At 42.5% G+C, this 25339-nt stretch overlaps 1 protein-coding gene across 2 annotated transcripts in view; it reads right to left on the bottom strand.

The window, feature by feature from the left end:
- RAPGEF5 (Rap guanine nucleotide exchange factor 5) overlaps positions 1-25339 on the bottom strand; it is a 159677-nt gene that overhangs the window by 52599 nt on the left and 81739 nt on the right. For both annotated transcript variants that reach the window (XM_051610421.1, XM_051610420.1), the window contains exons 10-11: positions 14962-15062; positions 14551-14639 (exon numbers count right to left, since the gene is read on the bottom strand). In XM_051610421.1, the coding sequence (XP_051466381.1) occupies positions 14551-14639; positions 14962-15062 (190 nt within the window). The remainder of the gene's footprint in view (positions 1-14550; positions 14640-14961; positions 15063-25339) is intronic.

Consider the following 25339-nt stretch of genomic DNA (forward strand, 5'->3'; position numbering starts at 1 on the left):
GCTCCCCTAAGTCACATGGGTTCAGAAGAGGAGCTGGCTGCCTTGCTAACACTTGGAATAGCAGAACTTCAGGCAACTGCTCCTGTCCTTTGCTGTAAACTCCCACATCTCATACCCACATGACTGTACCCTCTAGAAGGGTCTGAAAGTTCTTCATTCATCAAGATAAACCAATACAGCAGTTCCTTGCAAAGCTGGCAGCATTTTCTGTTTTTCAGACACTTTTAGAAAATTGTTACTAAAGATGTACTGTTCTTTGTAATCAAGAACATAGTTGTAACTTCCCAAATCGCATCTTACTAACCTTGATTCCCTGAACAAATTTCCAGTCCTTTAAACTGAGATGCTAAATCAAGTGTTATATGGCCCATCTATCTGCATGTCAAAACCCTGAGCCAAGTAGCGAGATCAGATTATCATTAACACTACAACAATCTCTATGCACACATCCAAGAAAAAAAAAATTGTTCAAAGTATTTACGTTAGTTGCACAAGCAGCTGAAACTTTTGCCTAGAGAGATGGGCCATCACACTGGAGACTGCAACAAAATTTGCCTCAACCCAGTGACACAGCACTGGAATAGACCTCAGGAAAATGCTTTCTTTTTGCTTTGTAATAGAAGAGAAAAATTTGGGAGAGTACTGAAGGTCTGGGGAACACTTGGGAGAAGCCCAGCTTCAGCTGGCAGAGACCCTCCCCTGCCTAGATATTTAGACTTAGTTTGCCCAACATACCCAGGTCTCTGGACTGACCATATGCCAAAATTTCCATGGTTGTGCTCTGGGGCTTCTGCCCACAGCAAACCCCCAGGCATCCAGGAGATCTCTTCTCCCAAGTAACTGGCAACAGGACAAGAGGAAATGGCATCAAGTTGTGCCAGGTTTATACTGGACATTAGGAAGAATGTCTTTACTGAAAGAGTGGTCAAACATTGGAACAGGCTGCCCAAAGGAGTGGTGGAGTCACCATCCATGGAGGTATTAAAAAAACACGTAGACATGGCACTTCAGGACATGGTTTAGTTGGCATTGTGGGTTTGGGTTGACAGTTGGACTTGATCTTAGAGGTCTTCTCCAACCTTAGTGATCCTATGACTCTCTGATGCCAATGGTTACCCAAGGGCTCCCTGCCGATTAAGAAGCTCCACTGAGCAGAGCACACAGCCCCAGCACAGGTGCCATCTTCAAAACGTTTGCCAGCTGTGTGTGGCCCAAGAGCCCTACACGTCTGTAGCAAGGAGGGAGCAGACAGCATCCCTTCAGCTCCAGGCCTGCTCAGAAGGACATCCCTCCAGGGTTGGGGGAAGAGGGCAGCAAGGAGACAGCAGCATGGGCAGGACCAGGGCTGCTCCCTCGCAGCCTCCAGCAGGCCAGAGGTTTGCTTCTATTTACCTGACCTCATAATCACTCAGAGGCCCCTATGCAGCCTCTTTCTCCCTGGTCATCGGGTGACAGAGGAAGTGCCAACGCATTTCACCTGCCAGGGAGCGAGGTGTGTGTCTGCGTGTGCTGAATTTCTAAAACATCCAGTTGTTGCCTCCCTGCCACTGCTTGCTGGCATGTACCAGGATGGAAATTTTCCACCTGCCCTTTAGAGAGTTATCCTGGCAGACAGCAATGCAACAGTAAGGGGAGAAGCTGTAGTCACCATAATAAGCAAAATGTTTGCATTTACCTATTATTGGTGGTTTCCATGTTTTGGGACAACGCTGCACATTCACTGCTGCTTTAAAACTTTGAATTAAAACCCCCTGACAACAGGGATCTGACAAATGCTATTTGTTTGTGGCTGTCTTTCGCTGTTGCTTGTTTGCTCCCAGCTTGTGGCTTTGCATCTCTCATGATACACTAACAGTAACAACAAACAGAATCCCATGGACAAGGCTCTATCGGGGCGGGGAATGAAATCCAACAAGGGTTTCATTATTGTATTGATGCCAGGGCTCTGAATTCACAACTGGGAAAGAACAAAACCAGCATCTGGCTTTCTGTTTTGAGCTGCAATGGTTTCTAGAGAGAGGCAACCTAGCCCTAAATCCTAAGAAATGGGAGAGGGTTAAAGAAAGGCTGCTCAGGAAATCAGGAGCCTTGTGGGCAGAAGGGGGAGGAGGAAGGATAATGGCAGAAGGGGGATGCAGGGTGCAGAAAAAAAATGAAAGAAATTGAAAAGCAGTAGAAGGTGAGGTATAATGGCCTCTACAAGCCCCAGGTCAGACAGCATGATTTTTCCATGATTACATCCCTGATTCTGGCAATTTATATCTCCATCAAAACTCAAGTTCAAAAGCAATGGAATAAAATCACAATTCATCCCAAATGCTGTTACGAGAAAGCTTAATTTTTATTATTAACTTCCATCAAAATTACATCCATCAACACTGCCATTTTATTTACATTAATCTATTTTCCCTGTCATCCCACCCCCCTTTTTTTTTTGCCCTCAGTGTCCTTGAAAAACAGCTGTCACATTTTCACTCAGAGAAAGAGCACTGATGAATTCAGAAGGATCTCACAAGCTTTTCTGAACTGAGACAAGGTCATCTCATGATCTCAGCCTGGATCAGGAGACAGCAATGTGAGCTGCTTCCACAGCGACAACTCACATCAGTATATTTTTCACCTTGTCTAAAAGACAGGACAAGCAATTTACTTTATTGCAGTAACTGATGCAATTCGGAAAAGCTCTTTCTGCCAGAACCAGCTATACCCCATGAGGGTAACTGACATCTCAAGAGAAACCTTTAGCTCTCAAAGTGGTGTAATTCTATTCCTATTTCAATCTCCGAGAGGATCAAAATTGACTTAAAAAAAAAAAAAAGGGTTGTCTCCAATGCCAACCACATAGACTCTCCTAAGAAGTGCTATATACCCCAACTGATACCAAGCTGAATCAAGCCCTTCCTTCTAAAAAAAAGTGACAGCAATTTAAAGCCTGCATTATGAGCTTACCAATTGTAGTTAATGCACAAAGCTTCTGAATTTATGCCAAGTGCATTCTGCTCCATTATCTCCTTCTCAGACAGGCATCTCTGCTCTCATAAATGTATTCCTACTACAACCATCTATTCCTACACCCAACCACCAATCACCTGACTTGCCCACTAAAATCAAAGCCCAGCAAAATAACATAAACTACAGCAGAATTCCCTGCCAACCTCATCCAGCACATAGCACACCTGGCCTTCAGTAGCTGCTACCACAGCTGCTCTTCCCCTCTTTTCCCCTTGAGTATGATAGAGAAGGCAGCAGTCAGCACCAGGGCAAGGCACAGCTGAGCCCCATTGCACTTGATAATCTGGAGTGTGTTGGCACCAGTTTGCCAATGCCACAGACAGGCCTTCTCAAGAAATAGCATTTATTCAACTACACAGCAAGCAGAGGCTTTCAGTACTAAAGGCAGCTCAGAGTTGGCAGCTATTTAAGGGAGCCTTAAGAGCCCAAAGAAAGCCTCATCAGCAGGCTTTGCATCAAGAAACAGGCAGAAATCTATTACAGTTAATGGTTTACAAATAGGTCTTGGGTTGTGGCTTTTTGTTCCTCACTTCCCTGGTTGTCCTCTGAACACAGGATTTACAGAAAATTGTAAGGTGGGAAAGAAAACAACTGCATCAGCACTCTGTACAACAAAGTATCACCTAATGGTAGTAGCAGGCACCATGATAGGAAGCTTAGTAAAGTAATGACAATTGTAGTTTGGCTATAGTCAAAATCAGCCCTGCTTCTGCTCACAAAGAGACCGAAGCTGCTACTTCCATAATACCGTGAAACTGTTTGAACTCAAGGTCTGTTAAGAAGGATTGCGGGGGAAGGAGGAATTAACAGCATGAGAGTAAATTTAGTTCAAAAGGGGAAAAAAGGAGCTTTGAAGAACAGATTTCTTTCAGTTTCTTAATATACAGCCTCAAAGTACAGGTCTTCAGTGAATCCATCCTTTCACCATATAGGCACAGAATGAACACGTTCTTTATATTCCTTTAAAAATGTTCATCTCACAAAAAAATCATTGTATTATAGCAACTTTGAGCACTGGAAACACTGGAATTCGAACCTTTAACATAGAGTATGAAACGTATTCTTGGACTCAAAGATGTGGCAAGCATGTGAAGATACAGTTTGATGTCAGCATTCTTACATAAAAATTTCACACACACCCCCCCCATGAAAGTGTCTTTCAAAAAAAAACAAACAACCAACAAAACCTTTCAGAGCACCATCTCCAAGTTTTCTAACATTACAGAGTCATCTCTGTAGGAGTGCTCTGCTGCATTCTGAGAACAGGCTTTTCAGTTATCAGCCATCTCACTAAGTGTTAATAGCAACACAGGAGTCATTAACAGACAAACACCTCTCCTTATGTTGGCAGATGGTGAATCTCCATGTTGTGGAAGAGGAACACAAAAAGAGAGTACTGAAGACAGTGTCCAGTGTTTCAATAGTCTGTAGGTCAGGAGTTGATAGTAAAAGCCTTAAGAAAGAAGGAGAGGGGAACAGCACTAAGTGGTGAGGTTGAGTAAAAACCTAGGAAAGATGGGAGATGTGTGGCGAAGGGCCTCAGGGTTGGGGTTCCTGGAGAACTGCATGGTCTCGTTGAAGGAACAAGATGTGGACACTTCATAAGAAGCAGCAACACTGCTAGCACTAGTATGTCAGTTTTGCATTTCCATTTCCTACTCTTAGTAAACTGACCTGTCAACCCACACATCATCTGTTGCTGTTTCTCTTATGCTACTCTACTACAAAGTATGTCTCGCTTTTCCTCTACTAGAAACAGCAGCTTTGAAATAACTGTGTATGTTTTATAATTAGTCAGCTTCGATGGGCCACATTCTGGGAAAACATGAACACAGGACAGTATCTGGAGGCTGAGGAGCTAGAAACTTGGGTCACCTTCACAGTAAGATTCATCTTCCTACAGTTCACACTTAGTGTTTGGATCCCACTAGTGCAGGGCAATGGAGAATTCCATCCAAACTTAACCATTCTATGACAGCAGTCTTACAGAGCTACTACAGTTTAGACTCATTTCAGAACTTGGCTGACTTTTTGCTAGGCCCCAGTGAATGTTCACTTCCTTTGCCTTTGACATTCTCACAGCTCACCAAAACCTGTATGAGATTAGTTGCAACAGAAAGGGTCTGGCCTGCCTCATCTCCAGATCCTCAGCTGTGTACTGACTCAACCTTCAGTGTAGCATTTAAGCCAGACAGGGAATTGACCCAAGTTGTTGGCATACTTCTAAGATTTCATCTCCCCTGTGGAGAGAGATCTCCTTGGCACAACCACTGTTTAGTACTTCCGTTTTCCTTTTTGCCTTTATGGCCCTCAGTTCCAGCCTTCAGACCTGAGAACACTAATTATTTCTGCTAGATTTGGTACTAATCAGCCATACTCAAATGGTTAGAAAAGGACTCAGACTAAGGTAGAAACTAAGAGGCAACCTCTACTTCTCTTTTAATCACTAAAATACACACATTTTTATAAAATAAAACCTTGCAAGTATTTTTTTATCCCTTCCATAGTCACATCTTGGCTTAACACAACCAGATAATTGGCAATTATCAAAAGCACCATTCTGAAAAAAAGTTCTACAGATATATTTCTCAAATATACAAACATGTCTCTTTATAATCTCAGCCACTTAATGCATCTGTTAAGATAGCGATTTATATGACCACATATCCTTTTGTATATATGCAAAATACTCTATTAGTTTGATAATTCATATCAAGTAGATTTCCAGTGTTATTAGGGTGAAAGTAATTTTACAAGTAAATTATGAAAACTCTTTAGGGTCACATTGGCTTTTCAGAAACCTTATCAAATTCCCAGTGTCAAAACAACTTGTCTCCTAGCTACCTCATCAAAATGTTTATATCACCCAAGTCTATCCTGCAGTAAAACAAATTATCACATTCTGCCTTTTACTCTTTGAAATTAAAAAAAAAAAAAAAGCCTTTTTCACTGTCAAAAGAAAATTCTTGGATCTTCACCCCTGAAAAAGTTCTCCTGCTAGACCTGCACTTCCCAATTCTTTTCTGCTCAAACCATTAAGATCATCAAAATGTCTCATATTGTCTAAAATGCACAACTTCATTATAAATGGTTTCACACTAGGCTTTCATGATGGCTCCTTATGACTTTCTCACATAGAAAAAGGGGACATTTAGCTATAATGAATGACAGAATTACAGAGAAAACACTGAAGAACTAACAAAACTATGATCATATATAGTGCGCAGCTTTTTCTTCAGCAAATTTGAATAATACACAGAACACTAAACACGAGGGGTCCTACCATCACCCACCAAAGCTGTTCTTGCACAAGGGACAAAATAATCTATTTAGGTGCCTGAGGGGCCAAAAGGCGCCTAAGTGCTCCTGGGCACAGTGAAACCATGTGTTTGCCTGATGGCTACCTCAGATATTTTCTCTCCTTGAAAAAGTCTACTTTCCTAGGTGTGCGTACACCATGAACAGTATTTGTGGTGATTAGGTGAAAAAATACCAGCAGTATCTACAGAGAGAGTGCTGACAATAAAGACAGAACCCTGATCACTAAGGATGTTCATCATTCCTTAGACCGCCTCTAGTTTCCCAGTCACTGGATATAACAGTGGCACAATCCAGGAGCAGCATTCTCAGAGTCTGCCTTTCTGAAAGTTTGCCCTAGACAAGCTTTAGTGCCCAAGTGCAAAAAAATCCTTTTTCAGGCTCTGGCTCCTCCCTTCCTAGAAGTAACGGTCTGAGCTCCTGCCAGGAGACAGTAACTTAGACATATTTGCCTCACTGGCATTTCCTATTGGGCACCACAGTGTGTGACACATTGTCTGTAGTGAACCCAGACGTGGAGCTCCTTCTGAGAGCTGATTCAGTTCACTAATGTGTCAGAAAAGAATCCTAAAAAATAAAATAATAATAATAATAAAAAAATTCCTACTAAGTTACTTAGATCTACTTGGCACAAGGTCAAGCCAAGTACAGCAAAGGAGAAGGGGCTACAAGGCAATGGACAGGAGGACAACTAGAGGATGTCAGATCTTCCCATCTGAGCAGAAGCCAGTGTCACAGCCAGCAGCTTTGGTCCCAACCTCATGCTAACCCCAGTGCTCCTGGTTCTCTTGTCCCAGCTCCAGGCCCCAACATGCCATTTGCAAAGCCATTCAGCGGAAATCTGTTTGCTCTCTGCTGCCAACTGAACTCACTTAGTTGCCCTACTGGAAGGAATCAGTATCTTATTTATAACCCTAGATTCTGATTAATTGCTTCCAAATTGCAATGTGCTGCATGCGATACACTTGGTCAGATCAAAGATCTCCATAAACAGAACCAGATCTTTGACACAGGCCAACCAAGGATGCCCTGGGGAAGAAAAAAACTAAGAAAAGGAGTTATCTTTCTCTGATACACCCTCCTAGCTTCTAGCAACTGGCAGTATAGACTTTCCAAACGGGAAGTTTTATCAACATCACTACAATGTTTTTGCCAGGATTTTGCCTAATTTGTTTTTAAACCCTTCCAATCTTTGGCTTCTACAAAATCCTCACAACAATGAGTTTCACAGTTCAGCTGTGCATATCAGAAAAGACCTTCTCTTTATTAGCTATAAGCCAAATAATTTCACCGTTACAAAACACTCTCACAACATGAGAAACAACATTATTTCCATAGTCACCTTTCCCACACAATTCAGTCTCCTAGATCACCATACGCCTCCTTTACAGAAATTGCTTTTCTATCATGACCACACCTAGACTATTTCTTCTTAGATGTATTTAATCTAGACTTCTGATGACCATCACTGACCTCCTCAAGCTTTTTTTTGTCGGTTTACAACCTTTTTGATCTGAGGGAGAAGAAAGAACCGTATTATACATACCATATTACACAGTTATACAATGGTATACCTATGGTTCTTGCTCGTCCTCTTTCCCAATTGTCCCAAATACTCTTTGCCTTTTTGATCTAAGCTGATCAAAAATTTCCAAGAACTATCCCACAATCTCCGAAGACCTAATTTCTGCATGATATTACCCAATTCAGCACCTCTGCTGAATATGTATAATAAGGATTTCCTTTTCTCCACGGTAGAAAATGCATTACTTCACATTTTTCAAACTTGGATCTCATCTGCAATTTTGTCACGCAGACTTTTATTCCTTTCATCTTTCTTCAGCCACAGGCCTGGTCCGAGGGGACCCACTCCCAATTTATTTTCCTAGTCTTGCACTGCCCTGTTCTACTACTTTCATGAGGCTATTTTTGAGTTGGCTCAGCTTCCTGATCTAACTCACCTTGCAGAAACAGCTAAGTTTGTCAGTATGACGACAGGACAACATGAGCTCAAACAGGCAGTCAGAGGTGGGGATAACAGGGTGCACAAGAACATGATCTTGCATGTCCACCAAAGTTGAAACCATGGTTTAATTCATCAAGAGACACTCATCCATTTCACATTATCAGCACATGCTGTTGCCTCAACGTTTTATCCCCCACTCCGCACCACCCAGTCTTTACTGATGACTTCTCTCCATTTTAATCACTGACAATTTACTCTTACTTTCATTTGCTCTGTTTTTTTAAGTCATTACCAGTCCTGAAAAGCATCTTCTTGCTTATCAAAAGGATCTTTACATTTTTTAAAGGATTTTTGGCAAAGGACTTTCTCAAAAGCATTCTGGAAATACAAGATATAGGCAAACCAGACCATATATATCCTCATACTCCTCCAGAGCTCTACAGGATACACAGGATCTGACTTATCTCTGCAACAAAACAAAACAAAACAAAACAAGAATAATTTGCCTTCTCTCAGTATGATATTTCTGCATGCTTTTTTTTCCTTTTACTTACTGTACTACAACCCACTTTCCCAGCAAAATGTCATAATTTTATGCTGTAGTTTTGTATCTAATCAAGCTCCAGCAAGTAGGTCTAGCTGCTCAAGGCATTTGTCCTCCTCTCCTGCTGGTCTCACCCGTGCATCTCCCACTCTCAGAGTTAGGGTAAAACTTTCTGCTACTGACAGATTAAGAGGATCAGGAGTCTAATCTGCTTTAAAACTAATAATTTATTATTGCCTAGATTAGTCAGATAGGACTAGCTCCCTGTGTGGGTCTGCTACAGAATAATTGGCCAGGCTAGAGGTACAGAGGGACCACTGCAGTGTCAGGAATGAGTGCTCAGGGAAAGCTGAGCTGCTGCTTTTCACCAGTGCCAGTTTATGTGGGAATAACATATTGGTAAAATGACAACCTTATTGCTTAGATGTTCCCTAAATAGATCTATTTCTTTTAATTGGCATCACATTTTTCACCTTCCTCTGCCAGTGAAGCTGATTTATATGATAGATTACACGCCATTGTTAGGAGTTCAGCAATTTCATATCCGAGTTCCTTTAGAAGTCTTTGGGGAGTAACATCTGATCCTAGTGATTTGTTACCATCCATTTTATTGATTTATTCTAAAACTCCTTCTACTGACACTCCAATTTGAGACAGCTTAGGCTCAAGCTGCATGAAGCAATGATTCTGTGCAAGAACCTCCCCAGGTACTGTCACACTGAACCCTGAGATAAATTATTATTTTAGCTTTTCTGCTATTCTTACACTGATGTTGCTCCATGCATTCTGCTAAATGCTTATTCCTCTCCTATGGGCATGGCAGTAATATGTATTTAGCCCAGTCAGCTCACCAAGTTTTCCTAAGACTTTTGGGAAAAGATTACAAAAAGTCCCTCAAAAATATGACAGGAAGCATTTCCATATAAAGGACTGGCAAGAGGAAGAGCTAGCAGGCGTTTATTCTCTCCATCCTGAAAGCTGGAAGATAGGATCACAAAGTGTTGGACAAATATTTATCCTCTTTGGCATCAGTCCACATGCATCAAATACGCTTACTGCTGTTGTGTGGCAGTCACAGAGGTACATATTTTAACACCTTTCACTCATCAGTAAGCACCGGGAGCAAAAGTCCTAACAACATTCTTTATAGCTAAGAAACAAACAAACAAATATCAAAAAGCAGTGTGATTTTTTTTCTTGGATTAATGAACAAAATACAACACCTAGAAAAGGCAGAGCTGTACCCTTTTTTTGCAACATCATTTAGCAGCTGACTACAATCAGCTCATGCAAGGCAGTACCATTCCCCTAAAGGTCACCTACAGATCCGCAGAGGGTGCCACTACCAGACAGCAAAGCAGCATCATTGATGCAAGTGCAGTAACAGGATGGATTAAACAGAAGTAGCCCTCACTACACAGCACTCCTAGGACAAACAGGCATGGTCTGAAGGCCTCTCCTAGATGCTAAGCTGTGATCCTAAAGCTAGAACTGTTTCGGTGTGATAGAGGAGAGTTCCCAAAAATCCAGAGTTCACGCACAGCCCCAGATACAACGGTCGTTACTTCTGTCTTCACCTATTCCTAAGAAACCCAAACCATACTTACACCTTTCCACATCCATTTTAGCTACGTCACGAGGATTCATCCTCTTTTTCTGTCCTGTTAACCTTTTTGAGGCCTTTCACCATTTCTCATCCTAACTTTCATGACAGACCACCTAACAGGCCGCCCCCCGTGCCACAATCCCTTGCAGCCAGTCCACTAAAACGATACATCAGTTAAGACAATGCAATCACATTGCTTCAGTCGTACTATATTCCTCATTTACATTCTTCCTCCAGATCTTCACTTCCCACTGCTTCTTGCCCTCAAAGACCTTCACAAATCAATCCTTTCTTCTCCCTAGTCATTCCCTAAAATTAATCCCACAGTAGGGAGATAAAATACAAGTAGTGTCATCAGATGCGACGAGGGTGGTTACATTCTGTTGCGGCAATGTTCTGCTTAAGCAGTCTCAAAAGCTTGAAGTAAATGGTCTGAGGGATCAAGACAGGCCTGGAGAAGAAGAAGCAGATGTGTTGATCACTGTGTCATTCCAGAGGCTGCCAAACATTGAATGAAAACACTGCAAGGCGAGTATGTCTGAATAGAGACCAGTAAGTCTAGATCAGGATAATATCCAGAGAAGGAAATGCTGCTAATCCCCAAGAAATAAAAGCTTTTCCAGAAAAGGGCAATTTTGAAAGAAATATTGTAGTCAATGGGAAGGGATTAGAGATCCTGAGATGACAAGATTTGGCCTCTTGGAGATTAATTGTTCAAATCCCCATTCTTAATGAGGATTAACCCAGGAGGTATGCCTTGCATTTTCTGCCTGAATATTGATATATTTGAAGTGTCTCACTCTGTTGAATTCCTAAAACTTCAAACTGCCCTCTAAAGTACACACTCAGCAGACATCTGCCAGTGATTCCAACAGCCTTAGAGATTACTCAGAAAAGATTACTCAGAAATTTTCAATTTCTATCCATCTCATGGTAGGAAACAAGAACAGCCTTCTTGGAGGGTTGGTACATTATGGGTCATAGTAACTCATCAAGATTAAAACATTCTCCCTTTGAGACCAAAGGCTGGCAAGCCTTTATTACTGGCAAGCCCAAATTTAGAACACTGCCACAACAACTTGCATATACTCCCTGACACAGAAATTAAAGTAAACCTCCTCAGTCAGTAAATAGTTATTAAGTATGTTAAGCTTAAAGAGTTTTACAAACCTTGGGCTTGAAAGACTTCCATGCCTACACAAATCATCTGAATAGTAGACCAGTCTAGCTGTGCACACTGCAGTGTCCTCTTTAGTGTCCTCAGTTGCTATAACAGTGTTCAGCTGTGTTACAGACAATGGGACAACTCTTCAGCTTGGGTCCCCACCTGTTCATTATAGCAGAGGATGCCACAGCAAAGTGCTTGTGGTACCTTGCTACAGGTTTAGCAGCAGCTGAAGGGAGTCTTGAGGTCTGGGCTGGACCCCAGTTAAATTTATTCCAGACCAGCCCAAAGCTTCCCTTTACTCTCCCAGCTGCAAGTGGTACCTGCTGACTTGGCCTGGAAAATGGAGGATGGCTGGGAGCAATACATGGTGTATCATTCAGCCATGTCAGTGTTTACAAAAAGAGATGCTCCATGACCACACTAGTCCCAGGAGACAGTGGATTTTTTTTCAGTGACCACAGAACGTTGCAGTTAAGATTTGTTATACAAAGGGCGGGAATGAAAACATGTAGAGCATCCCTCCTTGGGACACAGTGCAAAGGGTCAAACAGAACAACAGCCCCCTGCCCTCCAGAGTATGTAAGAACGGTGTTTTCTCATGTTCTTTACAGACACAAATAAGCAAACCACGTTGGGGGCTGCAGGGAAAGCAGGAGGCCAAAGAAGTCATCCTGGAACTGGCAAACTGACAGCAGGAGCAGCAGCTGGGTACAACAATGTCACCCTTTCATGTCCCACAAAGCTATGCCTGCTAAAACACAAACCTGCTGGACTCTGCAACTCAACTGTCCTTTGAGATGGGCCAGACTGGAACTACAAAAAATACAAAGAACTGCAAATCCAAGCACGAAAATTCTAGAAGGATGCTTTCAGGTGCACACACAAAGAGGCACATATGTACAGTTGATATCCCATATTTCCTCATGCCAAATGCCACTGAGTCTGCAAAACAGACTGATAAAAACCATTACAGAGGCATCTGCCACATAAAACATTGGGAAACGTAACTCCCAGAGTCTTTTATTTTAACAAAATTCTATACTACCAGATTAATAAAATCAGAAGAAAACAGTTCATGATGAAGTACCCTTGAGGAAGTGGAGGGCCGCTGGGCAAGACTTAGCACACTTCTTTGTGATGGCAAAAACCTGCAGCCACAGCTACTTTGTTCTGTCCCTGGGATCCAGTAAGCCATGGCTACAGGGCTGAGCTAATTGTTTCTTTCTAAAAGGAGTCAGGATATGGCAGAAGAGGTGAAGAGAAGCCAATCAGTCTTTAAATACATTACCATCTGCTAGCAACCAGGCAAGCAGTGGTTTAGCATTTGTTTTGAGGGCAGTCTACCAGCTCCTCTCTATGACAATAAGAACAGGCTTATGAACAGCCTCCTGGTGATGAGGGGAAGAGCTAAAAGGAAAGAAAGAAAAGGTAGTATACAGTGATGCTTTATGTAAGGAGTGCTTCATATTTACAAGCACTGAAATATAATGCATATCACTAGTGAAAATCCCATTATTTTCCAGCAAGATTGTGAGCTTATAAAAAAAAAAAAATGAAGCGGACTACACAGACAGGCAGCTAATGTCCCTCAATCTGCATATGATAAACATTAGTGGGAAAACTTATTCTGGATCCAACATTTAACTTTAAAGGGCCAAGGAAGGACCCTCACTGCACTGCCTAAGAGCTGGCTCAAGTAAATTACACCCAGAACTAGTCTGAGGGCATCTGTGGAAGGAAAAGAATCACAGCTTCTCTCTGCACTAAATATTAATGTCTAGGCAGACAAAAGCAGCACGAGGAATACCATAATATCGTCACCAGCAGACACTCTATATGTTTGTTTGGGGCACTCACTCAGCATTAGGAATATGCCTATTATCTCACTTTAAACTGATGATTTGTTCCAAAAACCCAATCCTGACATTCCTCTGGGAATCACAGATGTTATTTATATTTTTCAGTCACTTAAAAGGATTAAAGTGTGTTTATTCTCAGTAATCTCATTTGTAGAGAAAGATACATACAGGCAGCAGGAGTATGCGTTTTAACCCTATTGGGAACGATCAAATGCACAGCTCCGTTCACAGCCAGCTGCCTTCCTCAGCTCTTCAGTATTTGGGACCTCCAAAACGTCTCCCCAGCCTGGCAGCTTTCGCTAAAACTATCTATGACTCGCAGGTTGCAGGCACTTCTGCTAAACTGCCCCTGGAGCTCTTGGTGACAGCAAGCTGCGCATATAGCCAAGAGATCCAGCTGAAAATTAAACTGCACGCCAAGTAGCCCGATCAATGTAATAACTGCCCTAGGCTGCAACAAACTGCAATCTAGGGTTGAAGATACACGAGTACAGCATCAGGCTATACGCTGTGTCCTGGGTTATGAGAAAATTTATAAGCCGTGCTCATGAAACAGAAGATCTACCGAAGTACTGAGGTGGTGGCAAACAAGTAGTCAGCCAGGAGGCTGAGGCGCACAGCAAGTATTCTGATCAATGTAATAATAGCTGCAGGCTATGAGAAATGGCAGCCTCTGCCTGAAGAGACACAGGGCGCTGTACAAAACACGCTGCTGCCTGCGCTATCCCAGCAGCCGCCAAAGCCGAATATAAAAAAGGCTCAAGTTGCCGCCAAGCGCGTGCGGCTCCGGAGCGGCTCCGCTAATTGCCGGCATTCCTGCCCCGCGGCCGGGACGCCCCGCGTTGCCACCTCCCGGCTGCCGCACGCTCACGGCTCGCTCCCCACCTTGCCCCGCGGTGAACATCACGCTGGCAGCCGGCTTGCGGTCGGGGGTGCTCGGGAGCGACCCCCGCGCCGCCCCGCTCTGCCGGCACCGGGAACGGCAACACCGGCACCGGGATCTCTCCCCCATTCCCACCCAGGGCCGGGGACAGGTGCTTCCCCGCCCGCCGCCTTCCCGCGGGGCTCGCCCCTTACCCGTCTCTTTGTCCTGGGCGGCTTCCAGGTGCAGGTCACTGAGGAGATGCTCCAAAATCTTCTCCGGCGTCCCCGACACCACCACGTATCTGTCGGAAAGCAAAGAGTCCCCGGAGTCATCCTCGGTGGAGGACTGCGAGCGGCTGCTCCACTCGTCCTCCTCATCCTCCTCGTCGATGTACTTGAAGTAAGGCACGTCGAAGGTGGGCAGCGGCCGCTCCCCGCCGCGTCCCGCCAGAGCCTCGGGCACCCGCACCCTGCCGCTCCCCATGGCTCCCTCCGCTCCGCGCCACCCCGCTAGGCGAGCCCCCCGGGGGCCATCACCCCGCCGCGGGCCGCCGCCCCGCCCGCCGCCGAGCCCGGCCCGGCCGGCGCAGCCCCGCGCTGCCGCCCGAGCCGCGGAAGCCTTACCTCCCGCGCCGCTCGGGGGCCGGGCTGCGTGACCACACCTTCCGCAGCACCAGCGCCGCGCCGGCCTCCTCCCGCCACCGCTCGCCGCCTCCATCCGCCGCCTTCCGAGCGCGGGGGAGAGACAAGAGAGAGGTCGGTCAGTGCCCGCCGCCCGCCGAGGATGCTGCCCCGCCGCCCGCTCGGCCCGGGCAGGTCTCCCTGCCGGAGGTGAAAAGCGAGGAGGGAGGACAGAGGAGGAACGGACTGCACTTTGGGAGCGGCATTCGGCATCCTCTGTTGGATTTAAATTCGCAGGAGCCGAGGGTGGAGGGGGGGGGTTCATGCAGGTTTCGTGTCCCCGAGGTGATGGCTTAATTCCCAGCCAGGCCAATAAAGCAGGGGGTAGGTAACAGCAGTCAAAAGCAGCCAGCTCCACAGGAGCAGCATTACCACCTTCTGCAGAGCTTCTTTCCTGTACTTCAACAAAGGCAATAAATCCAGTGGGACAGGCATGCAATGTTTGCCTCTGAGCATCTCTTAAAATACTCCCTGTACAAATCTCCCTCCTTTTTAACAACTTTTTAACTTGGGAAGCAAACATCCGCACAGAAGGTTCAGCCCAGTGACTGTCCCGTGCGTGAATCTCAGCTGAGCTGCGATTTGGACACTGACTTTCTCTGGGCTTCCTGACAGGGAAGGGAACTGAGCGATCATCCATTTCTGCACAGGCAGAGCAGCTAAAGCCAGCTGAGAGAGCAGGGTGGGAGAGGAAGGCTTGGGGCTGACTGAGCAGGGCCCTGCACGGAAACACGGGGACTGCCAAGGAGCAGCATGTAGCCCCCTACAAGACCCTCCTGGCAGACTCTGTCACCAGAGGGTGAGGGACACAAAAGAGGCAGCTGTTTCAGTGCAAGTATATCCAGTAGTTGCTGTTCCTCTAATTCTGACCTGGTTTAGTTACATCTGTCACTATATCAAACACACACATGAAGGCAATACGTGTACTACTTGAGTGAGACAAAACAGTTCTTGTGTATCAAGTGTACGGTGTTCAGCAGTGACAAAGACTTCAAGTGGGCTAAAAACTGCTGAGGAATAGATCTTGGCAAAACAAAGGAGGGAAACCACTTTCTGATCCCATTTTCTATTGGTTGTTTTTTTTCTTATTCCAAGACCTAGTGAGTCTGCTTTTGGTTGTCAAGTGTGATGCAGGCATGTCCAAAGATGCAGCCCCTGCCCCAAAGAAGTTTTCTGTATCAGTAAACGACATGTAGAATTGATCTATTAAATTTCTGCAAGGTCAGACGTACAGGTACTGAGCCAATTAATGTCAGATATTCAGTGTAACGCCCCCGGGGGCATTACTGAGCAGCCGCGTTACAGGAATACTGATGCATAATTGTCATCTTCCATTTTGCTGGCCCTGGCTTTTTTTTGTTGTTGTTGTTGCCTACATATTGAAAAGCAGCAATGAAAGAAGCAACAAAAGAGAAAGAGCAACAGAACAAGAAACAGGTGCAGCATTAGAGCAACTCAGTAACAGGGATGTTTATTCAAACAAATAAATCCCTCCATTTCTCTGTCCTTTCTCTGGCATCCTCTAAGGGAGCCCTGAGCCTCATTTCCCTGTGCTCACTGACATTCCATACTGCAGCACATTTGGAGCCTATATGCAACGTATTGTGCTGTATCTGTACAAACCATCTATTTCCACATACATGGCAATGGATTTTAAGCATACCCATATACATTACATATATGGGCAGCTGCCAGCAAGTCAAAAGGGAGCACTGGGAGGGTGAAAGCTCTTTCATACTCAAAGGACATTAACAATGGTCTGTTCTGGAAGACAGAGCTCCTGCTTCAGCACCTCACAAAGCAGAAACATTTTTAAAAAACCTTGGGTAATTGTATGCAAATTAACTGCAAAAACTGCCCCAATGGTGAGATTTTCATGAGGCTCTTCCTCTTGTCCTTTCACCAATGTCTCTCGCTTGTCGTATCAATTTCAAGGAGGAGAAAAATCATGTCAAGAAGGACAAAAATTGTGCACAATCAAGACCAATCCGGTTAAATTTGTATTTTTATTTCCTAAGTTATTTCCAAAAAAAAAGGGAGGGATACAGAATTTCTTCTTTCAAAAATAATTTCGCTTTAAGGGAAGGATTATTACTTCATTAAAATCTCAATTATGTAGGCCTTAATTTTGTGTTCAGTCTGACCCTTTAATGATAGAATCATAAAATCATAGAATGACGATACCACAAGCAACTACAATTAACCTAAACAAAGCAAAACACAAAGACAAATCCTATGTATTTTTTCAATTTTTGCAAGTTCTGATGTCACTACAGATAATAATCTAAAATGACATCAAGGCACGCTTCATTTATCGGAATTTGGAATGGTCCATGAAATAATAAATTCTCTCTGAAAGAAAACTGGGCTGCTCTCAGCATTCTCCATCTAAATCCAGTGGCAAATGAGGATGGAAGGGACCCCCAAGTGACAGCAGCGTGTACTGACAAGCAAGGCCACATCCTAGCTGAGTCCCTGAAAGTCAGCAGACTGACTCAAGAGACATTCTCCACATATTGTCAATTAACCACAAAGCCTCCCAATGCTTTTTTTTTAAAACCCTTGCTTAACCGAACAGCAAAGATGGGACAGGAGGAGCTAGAGCACCAGAGATGCTCCAGAGGTGATTCACTGTTGCACTGCGCATGTGGCCTTGAACAATTCACTTGTGCAGACTCTCCCTGTATCAGTTGTCCCTTCAAAAGCACTGTTTATGTCCTGCTTGGATGTTATAATCAATGCCTGGTCCACATTATGCATCACTAGGAAATTAAGCTGGTGTCCAAGAAGCACTGTGTGCATCAACCATTATATTTCACATTTATCATGGCTTTTAATTAATCATCTCTTGATAGCAAAACTCAGCACTATCAACCTCAGCCAGCAGAATTTTCAAGTAAACAGTAAGGTCCTTTGGACTTGGTGGATCTTCTGACCAATATTACGTTCAATTTTCCTCTCCTCTCATCCATCTTCCTAATACTGACATAAGCCATTTATCTCCCGGGTAGTATATTTTAACAGCAGATAAGTGCTACCTTTATTTTCAGCATGAAAGGACCCCTGGGGTGGTATAAATATTTATATGCTTATAGGAATGAAACAGCTGGAAGTCCTTGCTTAGCAGGCCTTAACTTGTGCAGGTTATGCTTTGCATAATGACCCTCTGAATTACTACTGGAGCAGAAGAAAGCAGAGGTACTTATGCTAGTGTTGAAAACAGCCACAGCACGCTGGCTTCCTTATGGAAGACATTAGGTTTCTGGGTTATTTGCAATTGGCAAGGAAGAATCCAATCTCTGGCCAAAGCAACTGATAACTTTAGTATCAGTCAGGGATATTTCTGTGTCCCTCAAATTTCTGAGCTGTGTATGCCTTTTAATTAATGAAAACAGAAAACAAGACCCAAAATGTGCTGCCTCCCCTCTTCCTACGAGAAACATCCACTACTAGAAGTAACACTGAGAAGTTGCTCTACTTTCTAACAGCTAACAGAAAAAAACAATAGGCTCCACAATGGACACAGTATATTCAGATGCCTGCTTCACTGAAGAGAAATTTCATTTCCACATCATCCCTCCATGGGACAGGACACCTGTGCAAAAATTTCTTTATGTTACCCATTACGGAAGTGCCTGTAAGGTTGAAACACCTCTAACTCGCACCACAAAGTATGTGCTTCCCAATGACAGAACTCTTCAACATCTCTCCACCTCCTTTTTAAAAAAAGACCAGACTCAGAGCTACCCTGGTAAACCCCAGATCCAAAGAGATTCTCACATTGCTGGTTTCAATAGGTAAAGAACTAATACAGCAATTAAGAGATAACCTGATTAAAGGCACCTATAAACTTAATGGAGCATTGAAAATCCTGTCTGCAGACAGATCTTCCTGCTGCCAAAAAAATGAGCAAAGGCAGAGAGAATTTCTTTGGGCAACACGCAACAAAGCAAACTTTACACAGGCTATCTGTTTCAAAATCACATTAAATAACAGAGAAATTGCCTCCTCTATGAGTTATGGAGGGCAGGAACATTTTGTTTTCATTGCATAATTTGGTAAAACTGACTCAACGCAATCAGATAATGCTGATCACTTCTGCCTCTATGTCTTTTGATGGCGGTGCCAGGGCATGCCCTTGAGAGGTATGGGAAAAGGCATACACAAATGATTCCCAGGTCTGTTGGTGTTCTGAAGAGCAGATCGCTTACTCCCCTCTCCCCCCCAAGGAATCCATGGAGCCTCCTTGCACACAGGAATATTTCCACGTAAGAGGTTTGAAATATAAGAGCAGAGGCTGAAAAGGAGTTCAGAAGCACAAGTGTAGAGGGGCTTCCGCTGAAGTGCAGGGACAGTGCTCAAATAGGTGACAGAGCAGGACAAAAGCCACAAAACAACACAATCTCTATTGCAGAACACTGATTACTTTCCTGGGCAGGTAGCTCTTTACTTGGATGTTATAATCAATCCCTGGCAAACATTACACATGGAAAAGAAGAATTACAAGAGTAATTACAAAGTAAAACTTTTTTTTTTTTTCCTTAATATATGTCCTGTGTCATCCCTACAGCTCTGCCTTGTTCAGCATATGTTGAGACTTTGCTCTGAGACTGGCTCCAAGCTGAGACAAAACCTCTTTGTCTGTTAGGACCCTGCTGTACTAACTGCAAAGGCTGGTAACACCTGCCTCTACAGTGGGATGCTGAGGTCCCCAAACCTGACCACTGAGAACTAGCTTGAACACAGCAGAAGTTACAGAGTTACAGCTGCTTAGCTCAGAGCTCCATCAAGGTTCCTTACATCCTACAAGCAGATGCTGGCCATAAGAGCCGTGAGCTGTAACTGTAAAGAAAACCCTTTGCAGCTCAGGCTGAAGCATGCTCAGAGCTTACTGAGCCTTCAAACATTAATCTGAAAAGCTCTAAAAACTCCTTACAGAGCATGTACAAACTGCATTTTCTGGCCTCTAACTTGGGCCAGATTTGGGCAGATATTCATGAAGATGGCAAAAAAGCAAAGACTCTTCCCCAAAGAGATTTCAGATCCCACTTCAGAAGCATAAGGTCATAAGAGCTTTTCAGACAACTATAGCCAGATGATTTTTTTCACATAACAAAATAGTATTTACCCCTAACCTTACTGTTAGCAGCTTCTGGACTATGCTGGCTGCAGTTTTCATTAAAAAATTAAAGGGGCTGAGGCAGACACCTTTCAGAATAAGCAGGTAAGATGCAATAACCTTTAGAAGCCATGTGAGGCATTTGCAAATGCTAGTAGTAGACAAAGAGGTGAATCCTGGCTGTAAAATACAAACATATTTATATTACAAATATGAAATAAACTAGAAAAAAATATGTTTTAACAGCTCCTCCTGTAAGAGACACTCTTTGAGACAGCATCTGTCAAAGCCTAAAGATGCCTGCTTACACTTCGTTTTTCTCTGGGTTCTGTTATTGTGGAAACCAAAGTACAAACAGATGTACAAAAATGACTCTGTTCTTTACAGGCTATTCCTCTTTATTTGACAAGAAAATGGAAATGAACATACTGCAATTAAAGTGGAGATGGATGACAGTATCTCTGATCTCTGTGGATAATCCATCTCAGAATATGTTCCTGTATTTCACAAGGGTTTTGGGAGAGACCAAAATCTGCATTAAGAGGTTTGATTCACATTGAACTACAGCAGGAGAAAAGCCTTTCAAAGTCACCAGCACAGCTTAACCCACGTATATAAGGAGGAGACTGATATTTTTTCTGTGGTGGTTACACTCTCTTTATTCTAGAAAGACAAAAACAAAAAATAGCTACTATTCTACCCCTATTTAAAATATCACAGCACAAAATGTTTTCAGTGGGACTGCTTATTTTGTAGTCAGTTGCATGATCACCGCTTTTTCCAAATTTCAAGGGAAAAATTATCTTCCAGGACTGCTGGAACATCAACAGCAGCTTTTCATATGGCAATTCTTAAGAATAAAAAAATTGTTAACTAAGGCTGTGTTGTTTTATTTAATTATAAAATACTGCTCATAACATATACTTATTATATTGTATTATTTTTTTCGTCTCAGGAACTTTTCTTCATCTCTTCTTTGTAGTCTAATATTTTTGTTTCCCTCTGCAGCTATTAAATCTGCTTTCATAAACATATGCTAATTCACAGTATACTGGGAGAAACAGAAATCCACTAATGACATTAAAATGCCTTATACAGTGATTTTGTTTTGGCTCTCAGCAACTTCTGGCCAGTCTATAACACACTTTAAATTATTTGACCACCATCTACCCCAGCAAAGGGCACCAAAGGAACATACCAAAACTTCCTGATGGTTTCAGACTGGCCTATTTGCCTTGGAGATGCAAAAAAACCAGAAAAGACAATTGGCTCAACAAAGCCTGCTCTGAATTTATCAGCTTCACAAACAGCAGCAAAATGAGCACAAGATGCATCATGGAAAAAAAAATAAAATAAATCTAAATCCATTGTTGCTGAAACCAATTTTGAGTATTACATCAGATAATGCACAGAATAAGCCCTTTTAGAAAAACTGTTGGTGCTGTCATCTACATACTGAGTATCTGTGGCAGAGGCAATATTAATAACAAGTTACTCTTGTAGAGGGGTCAAAAGGATAGTGCTGGTAAGACAAAGATGACAGACAACAGGCATCAGGGAAAAGATTAATATCCCTACACAGTCATACATCAAGGAATTCAATTTTTCCCTGTAATCCCAAAACTGCTGAGAGTAGGATTATGTCTGCTTTCCCTACTACTAGGAAGAAAGAAACTGATCATGGGAATAGGCACTGCTAAATGTGAGTCCTTAGGTGAGCAGAAAGGCAGTGGTGTGGTCCTAGGGCAAAAAAAAAAGCTCAGTTGTGTGATGTTCCTAAGTGGTGAAACCCCACTGAGGTTGGGATTTCATTGTGCAGGCCACTTAAAAACCATTAAATACTAGTGTAGTTCGAGAAAGACAAAAGCAGAGAAGATGAACTTAACACAGCATTTCACAGCAGGTTAATAGCAAGAAATGCCCTAAATTGAGACCAAATTGTCCATACCCCTGACTGGTCTCCAGTTACCTTCCAATGCCATCTTTTAGGGTGAGAGTACTCTTATACATCAGGCTTTAATGACAGGAAACAATATGTCTAACATTGGGAAAAGGACACCATCCCTAAATAACATGAAAAAAAACCCCACATACTGATATCACAACACTGAAGTAGTGATATCATAACCTTAACACTTCACAACTCTGTCAGATAATGAAAAAATGTCTTTGTAAGGCAACTGAAGGCTACAAGTTTTGTTTTTTCCTTTCTTAGAGCACTAGCTCTTCATAGCTATTAGTAGCTAAGCCTGACAGCCTGACAGAGCTACCACCTTGGCAAGGACAGCCTAGGAGACCTTCTCTCTGTAACCGTACAAAAGCAGAGGGGAAAAAGAAAGTGGGAGAGAGTGAGACAAAAGACATGAGGACAGTATTAATATTGTTATCATTCTTTCACAGCTGGCAGGGCAGCACTTACTTCAAAAATAGCAGGATATGGAAGAATGGCAGGCCTAGAGCATGTGTGTTTGTAGAAAAAGATCTGCACCACACCAGGACAAATTGACATGACTGTGAAACAAAAGGGGCATGTGCCAACCGTCCCTGCCAGTGGCCTTGCAATTAATGTGGCAGAATGTGGAGCTGGTTGGAAATTTTCCAATGCAACTTTTTTTTCTACTGAAATAATGTGGATTTTCTACAAGTGAAACAGTGCCAGAGTATGTCAGTTTGAACAGAAAACTGCCTGTCAGGCTCCCTCCCCACCCCTTGCACATACTGTCCACCCAAGGCTGGCAGAACTTCTGCATCCCTTGCCCCCCAGGAGCTAATTTGACCTGGAGGCCCATGTCCCAAGGTAAGTGGAAGGAAAGAGAGCTTTGCAATTGTATTATTTTCACCAGAATCATCATGGAAACATTTTTGCCCCCAAGCATGTTAAGTTTCCTATAGGACAAACATTCAAACATCAGCTGCAAGTATCTTCTTTGTGAGAAGAGGAGACATGAAGGAGCAGTTTGGTCCCCCATCTACCAAAGAGTGTCAGTAGCAGTGATCAAGCATTAGCTGCAGTAAAAAGCATGAGGGAAATGATATTAAAAACTGCATGACTTATGTCGGGGCCAGGAAACGGGGAGCAGTGCTGAGGATTCAAGAAGAACTCCAGATTTAATCCAGATACCCAGGATTGATAACACATACTACTACTGCCATTTGCCTTAGGAAAAGAAAAATGGAAGATGATTCACTAGACATACAGAAGTTACACTTGAGAATAATCTTAACATCAGAAGGGTAATAATCAAGAAATCACTGGGATATGAGGGAAACTAGATAACAACTTGATTAACATCAAACAGGGCTGGAAGTTAACTTCCATGGCAGCCTCCATACAGCTTGCACACATGAATGAAAACTGCAGAAGACAGCTCACTAACATGAGCAGATTAATTGTACAAAGGCCTTGCAACCCTTACAGCAGACACAGAGATAAATAAGGTCTCCTGCAGGAATATGAGACACTGTCAGCATTTATATAGCTCTAATTAACAGCACTGGACACATATAACTTTCAAGTTAAACAAACAAGATTGCTGATCCGTTTATTGTCCTTTACTCCAATTCATGCTTGTGAAATCAAATATAATTTTAAAAAACTGACTTATCCACTTACTGTCAGAGAAACCTTTGTCTCCTGCCTTAAGTCCATACCACCTCTCAACGCTGCCAATGCTATTACTCTAATAAAAAGAAAATAACATTAAATATATACACTATCCACATTAGAAGCCACAATTTTGAACTAGGAAGACTAAAATTTGCCATCAAACTGAGGTGCTTTTCATTACATTTATCACCGTAAGGCATAAACCTTTTTGTTGAAGCATCATGCTCTCAGAAGGATGAAGCTGATTTTTCACAAGAAAGTACTTCTGCAAACGCCAGGAGCTCACAAAGACCTTAAGATAAACTCTAAAACAAATAATACTGTAAAAAGCTCAAGATCATTCTCAGAAAATCCAGAATCAAACTCTCAAATGCAGTGACATTTAACACAGTCTTCAAACAGCAAGTGTGGAAAAAGCACTGAGTAAAGGAGTAAAAAAATGTTTCAAAGCTAATATTTAAAATAAAACCAATTTTTTAAACTTCTAGCCCATTAGTAGACATCACAAATTACAGTTTATATCCTGTGTTCTAGTGGTTGTTTTCAACTAATTTGGGTATAACGCAGTGATTTATTTTGAGAAAAGCATGAATCACTGCAACTGCAATTTTCTTGGGTTTGGATGATGGTTTTAACTCTCTCCAAAATAGCCTGAAGTGACCAGCCTTTTTACTAATGCTTTCTAATGGTTCTTTTCTGGATAATTAATTCATGCATCTAAATCATTCAAAAATAGATAAGCCACTAATCACTTGCAGACTTGATAACATATAATAAGTAGACAGCAATGCCTAGAGAATGCAATAAGGCTGCCAAAAAGAAAGGAAAAAGGAATTAGAAGGAAAAATGAAAGTCACTTCTTCCGTCTAATAGCAGGAGATTTGACTCTGCATTTATTATGCAGGATAAAATGTTCACTGATGTCAACAAATAGTCTACTACAGAAATGAGAAATACCAGGCTGCTTCTCTACAGGATGTTTTTTTCCTGACATTACATGGTCAGAAGCAAATTAAAGGCTCCTCTTTTGTTTTGTTTTGGTACAAGTTTTGTTGTCCACATTTAGCAAAAGTAAAAAAGAAAATAACAAGAGAGGTGGGAAAGAGCAGGTATACAATTAATCAGCTGCTGTCGGCAATAATTCATTCAAAAGTGGAGGGTATAGAGCACAAGAAATCAAGAAATTTTATTGCAATATTACAACAAGGAAAAGTGCTTCCTTGCATGCCTGTGTAAAAAGTAATACTATTAAATGATAAATTTAATTAGATTTTCATGTATTGAAGAAAACCTGAGTCTCACAAACAATAAAAATTACAAAAAATATACAATGCCAGTCACCACATTTTGAACTAACTTTTTACATTTCTCCCATTCTATTATTTTAAATAATAATATAAGTTACTTTCATTTTTGTTCCAGGGTGAATCTGGTACCTACTTCTTAACTAGCTCCATGTTCTAAAAATTTATTGCAGTACGAATGTTGTGAGTTTCCTCTCAGCTTTCTTTAGATAATACAATCATCTCCAACTTTACAAGGGAGGTAAGTTATTTATACCAAGGGCAATCTCAACATTTATTCAAGTTACAGAA

The sequence above is a fragment of the Apus apus genome, chromosome 2 (genome assembly GCF_020740795.1).
Source record: "Apus apus isolate bApuApu2 chromosome 2, bApuApu2.pri.cur, whole genome shotgun sequence".
NCBI lineage: Eukaryota > Metazoa > Chordata > Aves > Apodiformes > Apodidae > Apus > Apus apus.